The sequence below is a fragment of the Malania oleifera genome, chromosome 8 (assembly GCF_029873635.1).
Source record: "Malania oleifera isolate guangnan ecotype guangnan chromosome 8, ASM2987363v1, whole genome shotgun sequence".
Lineage (NCBI taxonomy): Eukaryota > Viridiplantae > Streptophyta > Magnoliopsida > Santalales > Ximeniaceae > Malania > Malania oleifera.
Window position 1 is genome coordinate 96,510,001 of NC_080424.1, and position 21,195 is coordinate 96,531,195.

At 34.4% G+C, this 21,195-nt stretch overlaps 1 protein-coding gene across 7 annotated transcripts in view; it reads left to right on the forward strand.

The window, feature by feature from the left end:
* Positions 1-7,462: 7,462 nt before the first annotated feature.
* Positions 7,463-21,195, forward strand: part of LOC131163025 (uncharacterized) — a 40,902-nt gene continuing 27,169 nt past the window's right edge. For 2 of the 7 annotated variants that reach the window (XR_009138903.1, XM_058119721.1), the window contains exons 1-7: positions 7,512-7,624; positions 8,728-8,799; positions 8,895-8,969; positions 9,156-9,239; positions 11,132-11,212; positions 17,656-17,725; positions 17,804-17,895. Coding sequence is in view for 4 of the 7 variants with exons in the window: in XM_058119721.1 (XP_057975704.1) it covers positions 7,601-7,624; positions 8,728-8,799; positions 8,895-8,969; positions 9,156-9,239; positions 11,132-11,212; positions 17,656-17,725; positions 17,804-17,895 (498 nt within the window). In the remaining 3 variants the exon portion in view is untranslated. Of the gene's footprint in view, positions 7,625-8,727; positions 8,800-8,894; positions 8,970-9,155; positions 9,240-11,131; positions 11,213-17,655; positions 17,726-17,803; positions 17,896-21,195 lie in introns of all 7 variants that reach the window. The other 5 variants (XM_058119720.1, XM_058119723.1, XM_058119722.1 and 2 more) reach the window with 5 other exon arrangements.

Consider the following 21,195-nt stretch of genomic DNA (forward strand, 5'->3'; position numbering starts at 1 on the left):
TATATATATGGATACTGGATGTTTGGAAATACTGTTTTGGGATGTTTATATATTGCTCTGGTATATTAGTAAGGATGCTTATTTATTTTTCCGTTGTGTGATTGAAGTTATGGTATCAGACACAGGTGATTGAATCACATCACACCCTAGGCCCCACTTGGCAGGTTCAGGGCGTGACACTAGCCTTGTTTCTAGCTACTATTCCATTTTCATCCTTTTTGTTCCTATAGACCCATTTGGTTCCAATAACCAGTATGATCATCAGGTCTAGGAACCAAGGTCCAGATTTTGTTCCTCTTAAATTGATTAAGCTCTTCTTGCATGGGCAATCCCCATGATTCATCCTCTATGGCTTCATTTATATTTTTAGGTTCCTCCTGAGATAAGAATGCAAAGTGGCTAATGAGTTTTCTTAGAGATAAACAGGTGGCAAGACCTCGTCAGGGTTTGCCTAAGATTTGATCTATGGGATGATTTCTTACAAATTTCCACTCTCTAGGTAGCTCGTGTACTTCATTCTTTTCTTGATTATCTTGACCAAGTGTTTCATTAATTTCTATGCTCTTTTCAGTGTTATTTTCAATGGAAATTTTCTCTAAACCCTTAGTTATTTCAATATCATCATCATCAGTCTTCCTGGAGAAGGGATTGTACTCATCAAACACTACATGGATGGACTCTTTTACAGTCAATATTCTCTTATTATATACCCTATAGGCTTTATTATCTAATACATAACCTAGAAATATACCCTTATCAGATTTCAAATCAAAATTTCCTAAGTTCTCATTATCCCTTAGAACAAAACATTTACAGCCAAAAACATGAAAGTAGGAAATATTAGGTCTATGGCCATTCCACAATTCATAGGGAGTTTTGTTGAGAGTGGGTCTGATCAAGATTTTGTTCATAACATAGCATGCAGTGCTAGCAACTTTAGCCCAGATGTATTTAGGTAATTTATGTTCATTGAGCATTGTTCTACCCATTTCTTGTAGAGATTTATTATTTCTCTTAACTACACCATTCTGTTGTGGAGTCCTAGGTGCAGAGAAATTATGAGATATACCATGAAGATCACAAAATTCCTCCATATCTTTATTCTTAAATTCTCTTCCTCTATCACTTCTGATATGTGAGATTTTATATCCTTTATCATTCTGGATTTTTCTACCTAATCTAGCAAGATTTTCACATGCTTCATCTTTATGTGCTAGGAATAATACCCATGTGAATCTAGAATAGTCATCAATAATTACAAAAGCATATGATTTTCCTCATAAACTCTGAATTTGATTAGGACCAAATAAATCTAGATGTAGCATTTGAAGTGGCCTAGTAGTGGAGATGACTTTCTTTTTCTTAAAACTAGATTTAGTTTGCTTACCTAATTGACATGCATCACAAATTTTATCTTTCACAAATTGTGTCTTTAGTAAGCCTTTAACTAATTCTTTTTTTACTAGCTTTGACAATAAATCCATACTAGCATACCCTAGTCTTCTATGCCAAAGCCAACTAGCCTCATTTATAACAGAGAAACATGTCACATGTTGAGAAGTTAAGTTATCAAAGCTGGCGGTATAAACATTTTCATGACGCTCAGCAGTAAACAAAATTTTGTTGTCAGATTTATTTTCTACAATGCATTTGTCATGTTCAAAGGACACCCTATACCCTGTATCACACAGCTAACTTATACTCAACAAGTTATGCCTCAATCCATCAAAAAGTAAAACATTATCTATAACAAGAGAGGGTTCCTTTCCAACTTTACCTACTCCAATGATCTTGCCTTTCGCGTTGTCTCTGAAGGTCATGAATCCACCTTCTTTGGATGCTATGGAAGTGAACTTGACCTTATCGCCAGTCATGTGTCGTGAGTAGCCGCTATCCATGTACCATTTGCCCCCAGAGAAGGACGATCTCAGGCAAACCTCATGGTCACTGTGTGCCATTAAGCACAGATTTGCAACTTTAGTGTCACTGAACTCGGTGTTTGAACCACTAGTACTATGTTTATCCCAAGACGTGCCAATTTTCATTGCCCTCTTCTTCTTTTTCGATTCCTTTTTTAGTAGTGGGTAGTCAGGTTTAATGTGGCCGACTTTGTTACAGTTGTAGCAGATGGGAGGATTTGACTTTTCCTTTTATCTACTCGACTCACCCTTTTCTACTTTTGAGTTTTGAATTTTATGGAGGACCACCCATTCTTTTTTAAAAACCTACTGAATTTTTTGGTTAGCAAAGTCATGTCTTCATCCGGCTCCTCGTCACTATCTATACTAGAACCACTAGTAGATGCTTTCAAAGTAATCACTTTTCTAGCTTTGTTATGCTCACTCATCCTTTCATTTATGGCCATTTCATACGTGATGCGTGATCCTATAAGTTCATCGAGTGTCATTGCCTTTAGATTTCTACCCTCGGCTATGGCTGTAGCCTTTGCCTCCCAGACTGGTGGTAGTCCCCTGAGAATTTTTCTAATCATTTCGTATGTGGGGTAGGTTTTGCCAAGTGCATATAATGAATTAGTGATGTATGTGAATCGAGTGTACATGCTCTGAATGAATTCATCATAGTTCATCCTAAATGCCTTATATTCACTAGTTAACATGTCAATTATACTATCATTTACATCTCTAGTGCCCTCATATGTAACTTCTAATTTATCCCATATTTCTTTAGCTAAGGTGCATGTCATGACCCTGTTAAATTCATTAACATCAAGAGCATAGTATAAAAGATTCATGGCGGTAGCATTTATTTGAGTTGCTTTCATGTCATCATCTATATATTCTTCTTCAGCCTTAGGTACATTTACTCTTTCTACAGTTTTCATAGGAACATAATCTCCTTTGGAGACAACTCTCCACACTCTCTAATAAGCATTTTGAAGAAAAATACGCATTCTTTGTTTCCAGTAGGTGTAATTAACACCACAAAAAATAGGAGGTCGTATGGAGAGTGTCCCTCCACAAATGGGGTAACACTAACATGAATTATTGCAATCTTTTGCAAAAACGTTTAAGTCTAGTGCAACGAGGCTCTGGTGTCAATTGATGTAATAGGTGTTATCCCAGGAGGGGACCCAAGAGGGGAGGTGAATTGGATATTTAAAAATTTTAGGTCACTTTTGTTCTAATTCAATTCACAATCAATATAACTCAACCTAAGGTCTTTTCTAGACACTTCTTATTCAACAGATACAAAGATGATTAGATAAGTTAAACAAATAAAGCAGTTCTAGTATTTCTCAAGAAAACACAAATATGTATCAAAATATCAGTGCAATGAATCCAGTAAATAACAAAGAGCAAGTAAGCAAATGAATGTAAAGAGAAATAAAATAATAGTGACACACGATATGTTATCGAGGTTTGACAAATGTGCCTACATCCCCGCCTCTAGTTAATCAGCCCTAGGATTCCATTAATGCTCACTTAACAGGTGGAGTGACACCGTTTACAACACCCTCTCCTTATTGGACGAGGGAAACCCCAACTCACATTCACAGGGCCGAGGCCAACCCTTACAACTGATTCTTACAGCTAGATCACCACCTCTTCAAGCCACGCTTGGAATACAATCAACAAATATAAATTTTGTGTACAATGCAAGTGCTTCTATACTAAACAAATATGTACCACAATATTACCAATACACTTTTGTATGATAAAGATTTATGCTCAATAGAGTCTATGAAAGTATATCTCTCAAAAGAAATATTTCTTATGTAAAATGTGAGAGACAATGATCTTTGAGTTAAAAAAAAAATTATATTAAGAACTCTTCAAAGATCTAATGCTTGCAATAATATCTCCAAAAATATTTTCAAGATAAAGTATAGGAGATGTTGTATATAGCTCACAAAAATATTTTTAGCAATAAGCACAAAAAGAGCTCTTGAGTCTTGCAATGAAAATGCCAAAAGACTCACAAGCTTAAGAGGAGATTTTCCCAACAATATTTATCAATTAGAAATAATATGAGAAAAGTCTCAAACCTAACTCTAAAGAAATATTTTCATATGTATATGGATATGTGAGAGTATAAGCCTAAAGATGATATATGAGTAAGCCTAGAATAATAAAAATCAAACTCCCTTCAAGTTGCAATTGATTTGCAAATAAGGAGTATAAAATGATGTTGTCTACTTAAAAAGATTTTAGCAAGAAAGGATCAAAGAGAGAGTGTATAATATGCTTGAAAAATAATGTAAGCAATGAGAGCACAAATAATTTCAGAGATAATTTTTGCTAATCAAGTTAATCAGATTGCTAATCAGGAGAAATGATGGGGTATAAATAAGTTTCCTAAAAATTATGACCGTTAGGGATACCGTGGGAATTTTAAAATTTGTTTAATTAAAAAATAACCCTGATTAGCGTAGTAAGAATTTGGCAACCTGAGAGGGTCGGTCAACTAATCGAAGGATCGGTCGACTAACCATTCAAAAAACAGTGCAAACCCCATTAGGTTCGGTTGACCGAGCATAAAGTTGGTCGATTGAGCCCTTTATGATTTTCAGAAATAAATGAGGCTCGGTCAACTGAGATAAGGGCCGATCGGCTGAGCCAAAGGCGATTTCGAAACCTTCGTAGGTTCAGTCGACTGAGGCTTAACCAGTTCATTTGACCAGTCGGCTGAGTACGCTGAAAAGGAAACCCTAATGATCAGTCGACTGAGGGCAGTGTGTCAAATTTTTGGTCGGTCAGCTGAGGCAATATAATATTGCTTAGATAATGGTTGGTCAACTGAGGTGTTTTGAACACCCAAGGTTCGGTCGATAGAGGCTCTTTAAAAATAAAGATTATTACCTCATTATGTCCTTAATCCTTTTCAACCATGTGTGAAAAAATTATATCATTTAAATTGAAGGGTTGTGGATCCTATGGTCAATTTATGACCTTTGAGCATGAATCCCTATCATGCATGCGATGCATTATTATAGACCATATAATTATTACAGACCTAAAAAAATATAATGCAATTACAATTGACATATATGGTCTTCATTCTATTTTGCTCTTCAAGTGTCAAGTGTATAAGCTTTGATGTCCTTCAAGGCTTCCAACGTATCCTTACCATCTGTGCGTGCTAAGAGTAATTGTGTTCAAATGCTCAGTGCACAGGTAAGATACATAGTGATTTATCATTATCAAAACGAGATCGAACTCATAAAGTCAACATTCAATTTTGTGATAAAAGAGCTATATTTCAATAAGGTATAATGTATACAATTTTTTGTATAGTTTAGTTTAATTTAAAGTCAAGGAGATAAGAGGAGAGAAATAAATGAAATGTTTCTACAACTCATTCCTAAAAATGGAGAAATTATACAGGGAACCTCCCACTCCACATGTTTGTGTGTCTGTTTCCCTCTTTCCATGTCTAATATTAATAAATGTAGGACCAAATGCCATATGTCTAACATCTTAAATATAAACACACATACACATGGAGGGGAAGGTTTCCTATGTCATTTCCTCAAATAATCCTCTAATAATGGTTCACTTGGAATTCTTAGCTTATAATAGTAGTTAAAGAGTGACAACCAAAGTGGTTTTTTTTTTTTTGTGGGGGTTGGGGGGGGGGGGGGGGGGGGAGGGGTATAAGACACTCACCTCCCCTGAGGTTTGCAAAAAAAGACAAGGATCTCCTATAAGGTTTTTAAAATCTTACAAACCTACTCTCAAGTTTGAATCTATAGACACCCATACCTCCTCAGGTCAACTTTCTAACTGCATTCAAACAAAAGTTTATTTTATTTTATTTTTCAATTATGCCATCAACTCTTAGGAGTTGAAAGCTTCCTACATGTGATGTGGTTGAAATTTTTTTTCCCTTTTTGCCCTTATTTACACAATGACTTTAATTTTTTTTTTCTTATTTTTTCCTTAATTATATACTATTAGCATTGTACGATTTGCCTATGAAAATATTTTTTTCTCTCTTTTTGCCCCTATTTACATACTATAGTGTGGTTCATTTTCCTTTGAAAAGTTTTCCCCCTTCTTCACGCTTATCAAGCCCATTTCATGTTGTGATACCTCGTGGAAGAAAAGTTTAAAATGATTAGATGTTACCATCCATATCAACAAGGTGCACATTTCTTTTTGGAAGCCTTCCCATAAGAACTCCACGGTTAAACGTGCTTGACTTGGAATAATCTTGGAGTGGGTGAACTTTTGAGAAGTTTTCTCAGGAAGTGTGTGAGTGAGGACAAAATATATTGAAAAAGATACGTGTTGGTCTGTGGGGCCAGTCATCAGTCCAATAAAACCTGCCCCTTATTGTCTGGTCTAGGTGGAGGAAGAGAGACGCAGTGCTCCCTAGCAGACATAGGTTGGGGCGTTACACATGTTGCCTACCTTCGAATCAAAAGAGACATCTTTATCAAATGGAAATCAACCTTACATTTTATTTCCATATCAAATTTAAAAAAAAATAATAATTTTTTTACTCTCATTACTTTAATATTTATAGCTCCCATCAAATTTTCTACTATTTTATCTATGATCATAACAAAATATGTAAAGTATATTTCAAATAATAAAGAAAAAAATTAGCAACCTCTGGGTTGAGGGTATAATTAGGAAAAAAATCATGTATAGGAAGTTAGAAACTCCTGATAACCGAGGGTTTTATTGATGAAAAATTATTTTTTAAACTTTGATCAAAAGTAGAGTCTCTAAAAGCCTTACATGTTCATATCCAAAAGTGTTATTTGTGATGCCTCTCATGAATAACTTGGAAAGGTAATTAAGATGGTCATGATGAATGACTTAGACCTAGTCGATTACCTCTACTATCTTGCTTTATATTACATGATCATCCATTCTGTTGAGATAATTATTGAATATTAATAAACTTAATGAAATTTTATATGAGATACTACAAAGGAACTCAATAGCATATGAAAATATACATCCGTAAACCAATGGATTATTAAGGACTCGTAGGCTTGTATTTAATATCATAATACATTGAGTTAGAGTAATTAAAATCCAAAAGTGATACTTTTGACAATGACTTAAATATAAGTACTCGCCTTCTAATACCAAGGGACATATCATTACCATATAACATACTCTTCAAATAATTATTAAATGGAAAGCAAATATGATCACAATACTAGTTTTAGCTAAATTTTTAATTAACTAACACCACTTTGGGTAACTTAGTGGTTGACCATGATATTAAATTTTTATAAAATTTTTGCACTTTTTTTTTTTGTATAGATGGAAAAGAATTGGGGGGTTTATTAAATTGTATATTTTTTAATATGCAATTTCATATTGCATTTTGTATATAATTTTTTTTATAATTCTTTATAGGTTAAAAAAAAGTATAATAGACCAATTTAATCTCTTATTTCCATTTTATTAATTTTATATAGCTAGGAGCTATTTCTATAAAAAAAAAAAAATTCCTTATCTACTCAAAATGTGAGTAAAATAAATAATGTCTACATAAAAAAAATGGTGATTCAACGGAACTCGGAGGAGTGTAAAGTACTAGCGTTTGGACTTCGGACTCCATAGACGGTGTGGAAGGTCCGTCCCTGTTCTATCAATCTCTCTTTTCGTCGCCGATTATGGATGCTACTTCTCCATTCAAGGTACGCCTTCTGTTGATTCCAACCATGATTAGGGTTTTGATTCATTTCCATCTCAGAAAAGAAAGAAAAACGATTAACCCTCCGTTTGGTTCTTGGAAAAATTAGACAAAAGGGAAAATGTTTTAATCAAGTTTGAGAGTTTCTTTTGATTTCTTGCAATTTCTTAAGAACTTTCCTTGACTTATTTTATCATCGTTGTGTTCGCATTTCAAGATTCAGTTGTTTCTTTTAATCGTCTTTTGGTTGCTTACTGATAGAAGTAGCTGTCTTCTTTATAATGTATTCGCTATTGTAGACTGTAATGGACTGAGTGAATGTGTGGCTAGAAATGACTGCGTTGATGTCTCGCGTGCCTTTAGTGTAGAAATAGTTCGTTTTGTTTTAATGGGATGCTTGGATGCCACGATTGTCCGTGCATCCATTTAAGATTTGCTTGTGAAGGACAAGTTTGCCGTGTTGGGAGGGAGCCATAGGTGGATTTGGAACAAATACAATACAAAAGAAAAATTGTATTGAATTATGTTGAATTTCACATAATTCCAAATTACGTGCTTCCAGATATCGTGTTAGTACTTTATTGAATGAATTGATGTTCATCATTTAGGACGCTTCAAGCCTTGGCTACTGCATGTGCGGGCATGTGTGGTGTTATAAACATTGCCTTGATGAATATATTCTTGAAATTTTACTGACCAATGTTGCTAGCCCAGTCATGGCATCTTAGAAAGGACATCTTAGAAAGGAGTGGTCAATTTTTGATCCTTCTACTGAAATGTAATATAGAATTAGAATCTTGTTTGATATTTTAATGTGTGATTTATTCTATAAGAAACTAAGATTAGTTCTTCCTCACAGTTTTGTTATTTATGCACCCCTCGATCAATTCTTTATGTGTAAATGATTCAGTATATATTTTGACATAAAGTTGAATCTCAAACAATTATACCAAGTTAGGTTCAATGCAATATACACTAGTTAAAGTTCTGAAGTTATCGCAATTAACTGGTTGAAGAAGCTAAAATTCTTGAATATGTATCATTTCTAAGGCAAAAGAAAAAATATCAGACATAATATTTTGTGTTAACAGGTGTTTTATTTTGCAGATAATCTTGGGATCATCTTCAATAGCCCGTAGGAAAATATTAGCTGAAATGGGATATGAATTCACAATTATGGTATTTAATTTTTTTTTTTTTTTTTAAATTCAGATTCCTGCTTTGTCTAATTATCAATTATCAGTGTTTGAAAACTGACCTAATTTTGTATTTAGACTGCAGACATTGATGAAAAGTGCATTCGGAAAGAAAAGCCAGAAGAGTTGGTAATGGCTCTTGCTGAGGCAAAGGTAAAGTTTTTTTATACAGAGATCAGAAGTTCATATGATACCTTTTTATGATTTTTTATTTCTTTATTTCATTTAGGTTTTATGGGTTTGACATCCAACTCCATAATTAGTTGTTTATTGCTAAGAGTAGTGTTAAACCAACACAATTGAGTCTTTTCTTTTGATTGAGTGTTAGTTGCATCTCAGGCTGATGCCATCACAGCAAAGCTTCAAACTATTGATAATCAAGTGAAGGATGCCAAACAAACAATTTTGGTTGCAGCTGATACAGTATGTCTAATTTTCTGAAATTGGCAATTTCTGTTTTAAATTGGTGTTTCCTGTTTACACAATTTGGTGTGTCCAGGCCATCATCACTGGGGACCATTTATTTATAGAGGATACATAGCCTTTTCACTCCAAACAGTGATCTATAAAAATTCCTATCTTTTTCTGCGTGGTTGGACACAAGTACATGGCTCAAATGCCATGTAGTCACGTGCTGTTAGTTAAGGCTCATGGCAGGCCAATTTCGCCCCTTTTCTATGAGAAAAACAAGAAAGGACGAAAGTGGTTTGTTATCATGGGTTGATTGTAGGAAATTTGCAGCCCTGGGTCACAATAAAAAATTATATTTTGTGGAATCTGATTATTAATTTTTAGTTTCTAAAACATCTAGAATATAGTTAAATTTGGGCCAATATAGAATTCTAGTGTAAGATGTCTTGTGGTCGTGCACACTCATTTTATTTACTCAATAAATTATTGTATTTTATACTGATCAATGCAATTGATTGTCCATATTTATCTGTTACAATTATTTTCATGCCATTTACACGTGTTTTAGAGTTCAGCTTATTGGGAAGTATATATGCTTGTTATTGATAAATTTATTGGTGCTTGAATTATTTTTCTATTGTTCTTTTGATTTACATTAAGGCTGAACCCCAAGCGAAGAACTATGGAGGAACAATCCTATGAACAAAGTCTCTATATTATGAAAGAAGATACCGAATAGTCAGTCTTTCTCTGTAAAAAAGAGTTTATGCAACTCTTTGTTAAGAAGCTTTATCTAGATGTATTCTCTTCGTTAAGTTGTCAGCCTCTTTCAAAGCATTCCCCCCCCCCCCCCCGGCCCGAAATTGGGTAGATCATAAGCTATTTCTAGGATTAGTTAGAAGCAAGGTAAGACATTGATTGGATGATCATGCTACGGTTTTCAACACTTTGCATGCTAGGGAAATTCTGTGATTGGTACTTGCCCTTGTTCAGTTCTTATTCGTCTGACTTTTGCATATCTACCATATTTTCAGCGCTCACCCTTCTCCATCCTCATCGTCTCACACATCTCTCAAATGAAAACCAACAGTCATCAGCCCATAAATCACCACCAAAGTTTTGAATTTTTGGATCTTTATCCTCAGTGATCTGCTGATCTCCACCGAATCTATATGTATAAAGATCTGCACTTACTCTACATGCATGTGGAGAGTTACGAAGGGATCTCATTCATGGTCTCCCCCTCTTGCTCTCTAAGTTGGATGAGGAAGGATTCATTCTTTTTTTGGGGCTTGATTCATGGGGAGTATTTATTTCTTTATTGATTTAATTCTTGTGACAGTTTATTGTGCTCTTATTTCCGTCTTTGTTAATGGGAAATTAGGATTGGGTTAATAGTTAGAGAAAAGAAAGGGAAACGGAAATGAATTCACTTTTTTATGACGTGAAAAAGAAAGTAAAATATATACTGAAATAATGAACAAAAAAATTTCTTACACATCATGAATCTCCTACTTTTCTTAATTTTTAATTATATTTGATCAGAATTTTATTCTCCTTTTCTTTTTCCTTTCCTTTTCTTAAGCAAAATTATTGATTGAAACTGAACCTTGTGGTTTGAGGTCCTACAGTATATGTTCATGGCTCTGGGTAAGGATTCAAGGATGATTATTTTGAAAATGAAAAGTTTGACTATCACTTAAGAAAGCAGCAAAGCACGCACATTGTGGGTGCCTATGGCTAGGATTTACCAGGCGCGATTGCACAATTTTGAGTAGTTATTGTTGTTGTTATTATTTATATTGTCTGATGATGATGAAGGTGATGTGTCAGTGGACACTATTACTGGTTCTGGTTGTGGTGGACTTATGACTAGCAGTTGGCTTATGGAAACTTCTTCACAGGCAGAAGCCATCATTCCGAAGCTGCCCCTTGGTGATAAGATAAAGGATGCTGAGCCAGTGCTTTTAATCACTTGTGATCAAGTATAGAGCATTTCCTTGTGAACTTATATTCCATGTTTTCTATTTGTATCCAATTTTTTGTGCTTTGCACCTTCAATCTTGTGCCCTTTGAGGAAATGTTCTTTCACTTTATGCAGTTCATCTTTTTTGGATGAATTATGTGGTCCATTTCAAAATTGTGTTTATATGGGCAAGCTGGTGAATTCTTCCTTGGGGTGAATTGATTCTGGATGGGAAAGGATTGTAGTTTAGCTAACCACATAAACATATGCTTGCTTATGCTAAGTGCAATGATACATACCAAAATCTGTTCTCACTTTAACCCTTTTATCTTGACATCTTTTGCTAATTATAGATATGTTCTCTTTGATAGACATATCTTAGTTTATGGATAAAGGGACTTGCATAAAGTTGTATGGGCAAGGAAATTCTTTATTGTTATTTTGCTATTTTATCTTTGGCTGTTTAATTCTTCTTTACAAAAATGTTATTTTTTTTCACCTAAAATCTTGTGTCTTTACACCAATACTAGCAAAACATAGGGAGGTAGTACGTGTGTATCTATCATATTGGTTAGGATTGAATTGTTGTTGTCAATCCAATAATACTACTGACACCAACTTAATTCAAGATTCCCTTTAATCTGATGGGGCTTCTAGATTTATCTGTTATAATTATTATTTTTAAAGCAATGATGTTAGAAAATTATAGGTCCATCTTTGAGGCAAATAATGTTTTAAATTGCAACGCGCCAATTGTCAATGTTAGTGAATTATTTTTGTAGGCATAGCATCACAGGGCAGCAGATTCTCAAGGCCACAAGGAATCACCCCTGCCTTAGTCTGCCTAAAATGTGAAGGAGTCATGCTTGTGTAGAAGCTACACCAAGTCCTGTCCAACGTACACATCTTCATCCATGGAAACACTTGAGTGTCCAATTCAGTGGTCAAGTCTCAGAGCATCATAACCCTTGCTCCAATTGAAATTGTCAAGGAATGATTTAAACAATAAGGGTGTTAAACTCATATTCCACTAGCACTGATGGTAACTCTCATCCCCACCGCACAATCCTTATGTAAAAGAACCTGCCACTTACCATCTACAAGCTAGAGCTAAGGGAAGTGACATTATAGACTACTCAAGTCTGACATACGAACCAAGTTTAAGATGACACTGCCCAAGAACATACCCAAGGGGCCAACATGAGTGTAAGTTTCAAACTTCAGGCTGAGAGTACCACACAACTTCATTATGCAATGAGTTGTCCTTGGGGCTTCCAAACCCACATGGAAGCCCAAGACACCCCTTGAGGATGTCAAGACCCACTCCTGAGTTCTCATCAGGGTGCTCACCTAGTATCCAAGAGGATACAGGGGAAGGTAGGCTGCTCGCCTGGTATACTCCAAAAATACTCTTCCCAAAGCATTCTTGTTTACATATGAGTAACCAACCATGGATCTAATGATCATACATAATAGCCCGAGAACACCGCCAGGGCAACTGTCCGGATCCACCACAATGTCACTGTGACATTCAAAATACGTCCCATGATATCTGCATAATTGAGTCCATGTTTTAACCAAAAGTTCATTCCATAACCCATCCAACAAGAACACCGTAACCATCCAATGTTGCCTGACAAGCCATTAGGCATGTGTCGCGATTACAAGAATTTAAGACTGTGACACATAGCGTATCTGTCCAGCTTCCAGATTTTTACTCTACCGTAAAATAAGGAATGTCTAAGCACACACTTTGTTACTTTTTATGTCCAAGAGACAGTTGATTTATATACGCTACTGGAAAGCTTGCTTTAATGCTTTTCACATGCTGTCTGGCAGCCATTGCAGCCCACTTGAAAATTATCAAAGTTGGCTTTTAAGTTTGTGTCATATGATCTTAATAGCCTGTTGGAGTAAGTTTGGAAACATTCATGATTGATACTGCTCAGAGTTCTCCCATTGGTTATGTGGATAGATGTTCTGGCATAAAGCCTTGTGTGTGATAATGAAAGATCGATTGATGCTTTTTTCACATGGTCTCATGGTAAACACACATATTGTGTATATAGCAGCACAACCTGGGTGGTATACGTAGCAGCACAACATGGTCTTGTACTAGCCAGAATATCTTGGTGATTAATTATATTAGAGTTTGATTTAAGACTTTTAAGAAAGGCAGGGATGTAAGAAAATTATTATTAGTGTGAAAGTGTCCCTTTTTGTTTTATTTTTGAAATAAGTATAAGATGGTGTCTGGCAATCGAGATGTTCTAGGAATGGGATTTAGAATGGTTGATTCTGATTCCTAGCATTTAATTTGCAGGAATCCCATTTTGATTTGGATTCTATACTGGAATTGAATTCTCCCTTTAACGACCACTTTTTGATTGTGACTAGGTGTGTACAAAAATTACTAAAAAACCAAAAACTGGACCAAAACCAAACTATTTAACATTTTGGTTTGGTTTTTTGGCCTCGGTTTTCAGATTCAGTTTTTAATATCATTGTTAGATTACCACTTTACCTAAATGCTTAAGCTATTAGGTTGTGGGCCACAATGCATATCAAGCTTTAGCACTTCTTCCCACGTGCAACCCAACAACACGTGGAGAGATAAATACACGATAAATAACAACCATGATACGAACACTATAATTTTTTTAAACACCACACAATAAACGTGGACAACAAGACTAGAACCTAGGACCTCGTGGTAACTAGTTTTGATACAATGTTAGATTACCACTTTACCTAAAAGCTTAAGCTATTAGGTTGTGGGCCAACAATGTATATCAAGCTTTAACAATTATAAAAAACTATTTTTGGTTTCAGTTTACATAAAAATTGAACTGAAAAACTGATTTGTAAATATATTTATTTATTTTTAATTTCAGATATTTATACATTTTATTTTTATTATCTTGTTGAGTGACTAAATTTAAAATTATTTATTGCTTTGTAAGTTAAAGTTGCAGGAGAATATGGGAAATGGGAATGGTTGGGGTTTTATAGAGAAAGAGAAGCTCCCCAACCTTGCTCATTTTTTATGTGGGACAAGTAGGAGGGATGAAGATAATGCCAGCTACGGCTATCGATGTAGGTTGAGAACTAGTTGTCTCACATTGCCTATGAAGAAAGAGGGAAGGACCAAATCCCACACCACAACATTTTCATGGGCTCTAGCCAAATTCCCTTGCATGTGTGAAGCTGAAACATGTTCAATTGAAATTTGGTGTTTCAAAATCTACATTGGCCTAGGACCTGATCAACAACTGGAGGGGGGGGAGTTGACTTTACTTGGATGCTAGTCCCAATATTTGAAAAATTTTATGACATAAGAAAAACTGGGAAAGAAAAGAAAAGAAAAGAAAAACCAAACTGATTCAGTTTCAGTCTTACAAATTGAAAATCAATCATTTGGTTGTCATTGATTTTGGATTAAATCAAACTGATTACAGTCCTAATTGTGACCTCTTTGCATAATTTGATTCTATCTGAAAATATAGAAAATTTTTAAAACCCAATCTTGCTTGTTTTGCCATATATATGAATGCATCTATGTACAACACAAAATTCTATCCATGAATGCACGAGCAGATGCATATATTTACATGTGTGTATATATTTATATACATGAATATACATGCACGTACATGCATAAATATTGACACTAGTACACTTATATACATGCATAGATATTAAAGTACAGCATATTATACTGCAGTATATATTTTACAATTTGTAAATATTATACAAAGTAAAAAACAATATTCATATTATACTGTAGTATATATTTTACAATATGTAAATATTATACAAAGTAAAAAACAATATTCATATTATTACATCACTAATTAAAATGTATAATAATTTTTATTTTGTTATTGTTAATGTTATTATTTTATGCAAAGATATAATTGAATATAACAAAATATAATGATATTAATGTGGTATAATTATTGATTTTTATATACTTATTTTTAAGAAAAAGACACTTTTTGTTTTTGTGTGAAATATAATGACATGCTTTGAGGTTTTCTATACAGATTATTAAAGATGTAGAAAATGATGCAAACCTCAGTGAAATCTAAATATAATGACACTTATATCCCCTCTGTTAGTTGAGCACCTATGATGAAGTGGGAAAAAGCTCTGGTGCCAAAAAATGCTCACATACTGATGTTGTATCATGTATGAGTTTAAACAAGAACAATGGTACGGTCGTTGTTACTTGAGAAAATGCATGCCTGTGCTGTTCTGTGGAAAGATTTATGAATTATTGGTGTTGACTTATGTTTTACAGGAATTGGTCGGTCAACTGACATAGAAAGCATACTTGTCATCATATTTAGATTTAAATGTAAAGAGAGGTTTTGTCATTTTACAAACATCAAGGAAGATCAACATCTTTTTATTAAACCTTAAGGGAAGTCATTTATTTTTGCTTTATTTTAAAATTAAATTATAAAATATAATATAGTATATTATATTATTTAATATGTTCATTTTGATAAAATACATAATAAAAAATATAAAAATTATAAATTATATAATAAAATATTATATTCAGATTGTAATAGAAACATAATTCAATGATTGTTGAAAATATAATATTCAAAACACAATAAGATATACATGGATGATATTAATATTAGTGAGAATTTATTATTAGAATATAATTATTGATTATTACAGTATTATTTCTCATGAAACTAGATAAGTTTTTATACTGTGCAGTGGCAGACTGGCCTACTTGATAAATTAGAATGATTTTGATTCAACAATTTGCATATACCAAACACTAGTAATAAAATTCGGATTCTGAGTTAATGTTAAATCAAACATGAGGGGGGGGGGGGGGGAGAATCCTTGATTCTAGTGCCTTTTGGTTCTGGTTCCGCTTGTGAACCAAATGCCATGTAATAATTGGAGAATTTATTATTACTAGTTTTGAAATAAATTTGGCATTGTTAGCTTTTGAAGATTTGATTTAATATTATTATTGTGAGCAAAGGTGTGGCAGCAATCTGCCTATGTGGGTGGGTGGCCGACGCTTGTGGTGTGGGTCAAGTCAAAAAATTAGAATTTGGACTGCTGTAAGGCATAAGATAGTTGAGTGCAGTCCTATCAGTAATATCAAAGCTAATGTTGCTGGTTTGATTCCTAACATTATGTGTGGTTCGTGGTAGGGAGATTGTTGGCCAAGGTGTGCAGTAATCTATTGGCTTGGCAGTGACCTAGGGTATGGGGCAAGTTATGGGTTTGATGCAGTTTTTGGGTTGCAAGATTGTTGGATAAGTTGTGGCAACAATCTGCTGGTGTTTGAGGCCTAGGGTATCTGTCAAGTTACATAAGTATGGTGCTTGGGCAGATGTAAGGTATAATCGATTTGAGTGATACTCTCACTATTAGTTATACCTTTCAGTGGAGCAGCAGGCACTCAGTTCTATGCACTGGTTTTGAAGTTTATGCCCACACCTAGACCAGCCATTCTAAGACCTGGTTGGTAGGGGACCATAATTTCATAATAGTCTCCTATTAGTAATATGGAATCCCTAAAAGGATCATTTGGAACCGCTTATAGAAAAGTAATTTTCTGAAAAAAGTACTTATCTGAATAAGTGCTGATTTAAAGAGTAGTCTGGGATTACCTATTATAAGCACTTCTTCAGATAAGTACTTTTTTTTTTTTTCCATAAAAATACTTTTTTCAAAAAATACTTATTTTCCTTATAAAAAAAAAAAGGTTTGGAAAAGTAATTTTTGAAATAAATGCTTATTTAAGTGTAAACCAAAACTACTTATTGACGCAAGCACTTATAAAAAGTACTTTTCTAAAAAAATACTTATTTTTTAAGACATTTCAAATGGGGGCTTAGAAATGATTGAAATTTAGAATTGGAGGGATGCAGGAAGATTAATAAGTCTTATCTGGTAATAAAATTGAATAATCATTACACGTGTGCACGAATGATAGGCCATTTACTTTATTTATCTTGATACATATTTATGTGCCCTTGAAATCCCTTAGCATATTGATCATCTTTGTGCTCTTAATTATAATTGGCCATTGATTGTAATTAGCATTGCATTGAAAATGGAAAATATTATTTGTACTGTTTTATTTTGTTGGTGTTAAAATTTATTCCCATAATCAACTACCTCATCTTTCCATGAATCAGTACTGTCAATTAGCTGTTAATAAAAGATCCTTAGACTGCCATTCCATCCTGCATGAAGTGTCCTGTATTATATTTTTGCAAATGCCTTAGCACAATAGTTTTTTGTAGTGGCATCTGTTGTGCCTGTGTCCCTATTGTGGTCAACATGCGCTTTTGTATCCTCAAATGTACATGGCCTCTTGTGGTGGAACATGTTTGTAGACCTGGTTAATTTTTCCTTCCCAGTTGAGAAATGAAGGCTATTTGTGTATTATTTAATGCAAGTTCAAATGACTTGGAGGTGGTGGTGTATGGAGGTATGATCAGGGAAAAACCATCGAGCAAGGAAGAAGCACGACAATTCATTAAAGGTCTGAATAATTTTCCCCTTTGTCCTTTTCTATTGTACTCTTGCATGGTTCCAGCGGTCTCACCAACTGAGATAACAGGTTATTCTGGTGGGCATGCAGCAACAGTGAGCTCTGTTCTCATTACAAACCTTGAGGCAGGATTCAGAAAAGGAGACTGGGACAAAGTGGAGGTTCTGATTGCTTCTATTCTTTTGATTTCCTTTACAATGTCTTCTCATACAAATTCTATTAGCTCCCCCCCCGCACCCCAGAAAAAAAAAAAAAAAAAACAGAAAACAGAAAACTTTCCTCAGTGGCTGCTGTGGGGTGGATGTTGGCGAGATTGCATGGTTTTGATATAATTACCAATTCCTCAGTCTCTTGTAAAATTTTAAAGGAAAATATTCTGGTAAAAATTTAAAAAAAAAAACAAAAACAAAAAAGAGTTTGTTGAAATAGATTACATATTCTGATTCTGCTGCATGTCTGTATTGTTTTACTTTGCAACCATGTGAGAAATAAGTATTTTTGGCTTTACCCACATTAATTTTTATGAAGGAACCAAATTCTTCTTGTTGTAAGCTTACTGTATTTGGGGCCAAAATTAATTCAGTATTTTTCTCAAAATTGAGAGGAGACCTTGGTGATGAGGGGACTACCAATGGAGAACTTTAGATGCTTATATGGTAGCTATAGCTTTAGAAATTAGGATATTTATTTTTTGGAAAATTTTGGTTGTTTTAGAAGTTCAGTTAATTTGTGAAATATTTTGCTTATTTTAATAAATTAGGGGGTTATATTATGTAATTATTTTGTTTAGTTGTAATGTTGGGTCTAACCGTGTATGAGAACTTTGTTTGCGTATTGCATTAAACAGTTAACGATCTGAAGTTAGAACTGGTTTTCCCTCTCCTGTGCTGCCCTCTGTGTCCTCTTCTTCATTCTTCTTTCTCCTCCTTTCTTTCTTTCTTCTTCTTCCCTATTTTCTCTTCTTCCTTAACGCCCTCTGCTTTGTTTCTGTTGTTGTTCTGTTCTGCATCAATTTGTTATCAAAGCAGATTTAGATTCAGTCCCACAATCTTCCCTGTTGTAGTCTGTAACTCTTCCTCCATCATTTCACTGCCACCATTGCTGCCCCACAATTTGTTGCTCTAAATAATGATACATAATAGAGCCTTTTTGTTCGTATCATTTGAAGCCATATAAAGCGTGCACAGACATTCATGCTTGCACTTGTTTCTATCTTTAACTTTGGAAAAAAAAAATATTGTTGCTGCCGCTGTGTTGCAATCACCATTTATCGAGATCATCCTGTGACGCTTTGCTACCATCAAAAGTTGAAACTCCCTAAAAGCATCTCTCTCAAATTTCACCTCCCTCCGACAAGGTATGTTGCTGGTTGCCCCATGTGCCGCCTAAATTTTCCTGGCCAATACTCCTATAAGTCCCTAATTTCCTAATCTTTTCCCTTTTCACAGCCGCCACCACTAGACCCACAACCCTTTGATCTACCATCATCCAGAATATCATCACTTGATGACCACCACCAGCAGCTCACCCCTTGGGTGGGTTAGGTCGTGTTGGCAGTTTAATTTGAATTTTTTTTTTTGGTTTGAAGAAGATGAATGATGCAAAGTAATATGAGGGCGATTGTAAATTTACAATAAATATTTTTGCCTTGAAAGCACTAGTTTTATTCAGGTTAAATATATGCTAGATTTTCTATTAAACTTTGGTAACATTGTAACAGTGTAACATAATAATAAGTACTTTACCTTGACAAAGGAAGTCATAACAACAATTAAATAAACATAATGTCTAACATGCATTATGCATATATATATATATATATATATATTTTTATACAAAAAGAAGATATATTCATTGAAGAGCGAAAAAATGTGCAAAGTGGAGAAAAAGATCCTCTTATAAAAGAAGAAACCAAAATAGACTAGAAAACAATCAAAACAAAACTACCTTCCATTTTTTTTGAAGATCTGAGGAAGGCACCCCTTTAAATCAGAAAAGACCAAAGAGATGCCAAGTACTAAATCCTATCTCAATTCCTCTTTCCGAAAAGATACAGGAATTTATTTCCATCCAAATTCAAAGAGCTATGTAATAAAATTGCAAAGATGCTACATGTCCACGAGACTAAACCATCACCACTCTTCCCAAAACTTGTAAAAAGAGATAATGTTATATTTTCTCCATCATATTCGAGCAAACCCAATTCTCTCCAAAAACAGCCAATAACTTATTCTAGATCCACCAAGAGAAAGGGCAATGCAGAAATTGATGCGTAGGAGATTCTGAGCTATCAAAACACAAGAAACAAGCATCTGAAGATAATGCCTTCAAAGGCCTCCTACTCTGCAGTAGTTTGTTGGTGTTAGTTATATTAAGAACAATCAACCATGTAAACACCTTGATCTTAGAGGGGACTTTAGCTTCCTGGATGAAACGATTAAAGGGAAAAGATTTAAAGGATTTGGTCAAATGCTTGAAGAAAGATTTTGAAGAATAGGAACCTGAGGAGTCCAAACCCCAACTCCTATTATCCTTTTCACAAGAGAAATGACAGCCCTACGATAGAACCATCAACGAATATAGTTCCTCCAACTCCGTATCATTTAGAGCTACAAAAATGAAAACCCCCACAAGAAGTAGGCCCATTTGAATAAAGAAAGGTAGTAATGACATTATTATGCGCTAAAGAAAGACGATATAAACGAGGGAATGAAATGGAAAGCCCATAATTCCCCACCCAAACATATTCCCAATGGAGTATCTGAGATCCATTAATTAAAGGATAAGTTTGAGCAATAGTTTTCCTAGGACTCTCCATAGAACATCTTAGACCCCAGTTAGTATTCCAACCATTCGAATGTAGGCCAAATTTATTTTCTTTAACTTTATGACAAGAATTATCCTCTATAGGAAAAAGCCACAGCCACTTACCCAATAAGGAAGTGTTTTCAGACACTAAATTACCAGGACCCAAACACCCCCCACCTTATATCTACACTCATCCTTTCAACTAACCAAATGATTCTCTTCTCCCCTACCCCTGATTTCAAGAAATCTTACATTACTTTCGCAATTTTCCTAGCTACCCCAACGGGAATTCTAAAAAAGGACTACTAATAAAGAGGGATAGTACAGAGAGCCGCCCATAGTTGCCTAGAAAGGTTGTGTATTGGGTCGTGGTGTGGGTGTGGGGTATGCTACTTAAGAGGTATGCAGTTTTCAGAGGGGCTAGGCTTAGCCGCTATGCCATTTTGGGTCGTGATACACTTGAATCAGTATGTTGGATCACATTATGATTTCAATTATTTACTTATTATCAATAATTTTCATATCTGAGTTAAAAAAAATATGTATTAAATTAACAACTTCAATTTTTTTTTAAAACAAAGTTTCAATGAGAGAAATATTAGTGCATCATTATTTTTCTTAGTTAAATTATATAAATATAAATGAACATCAAC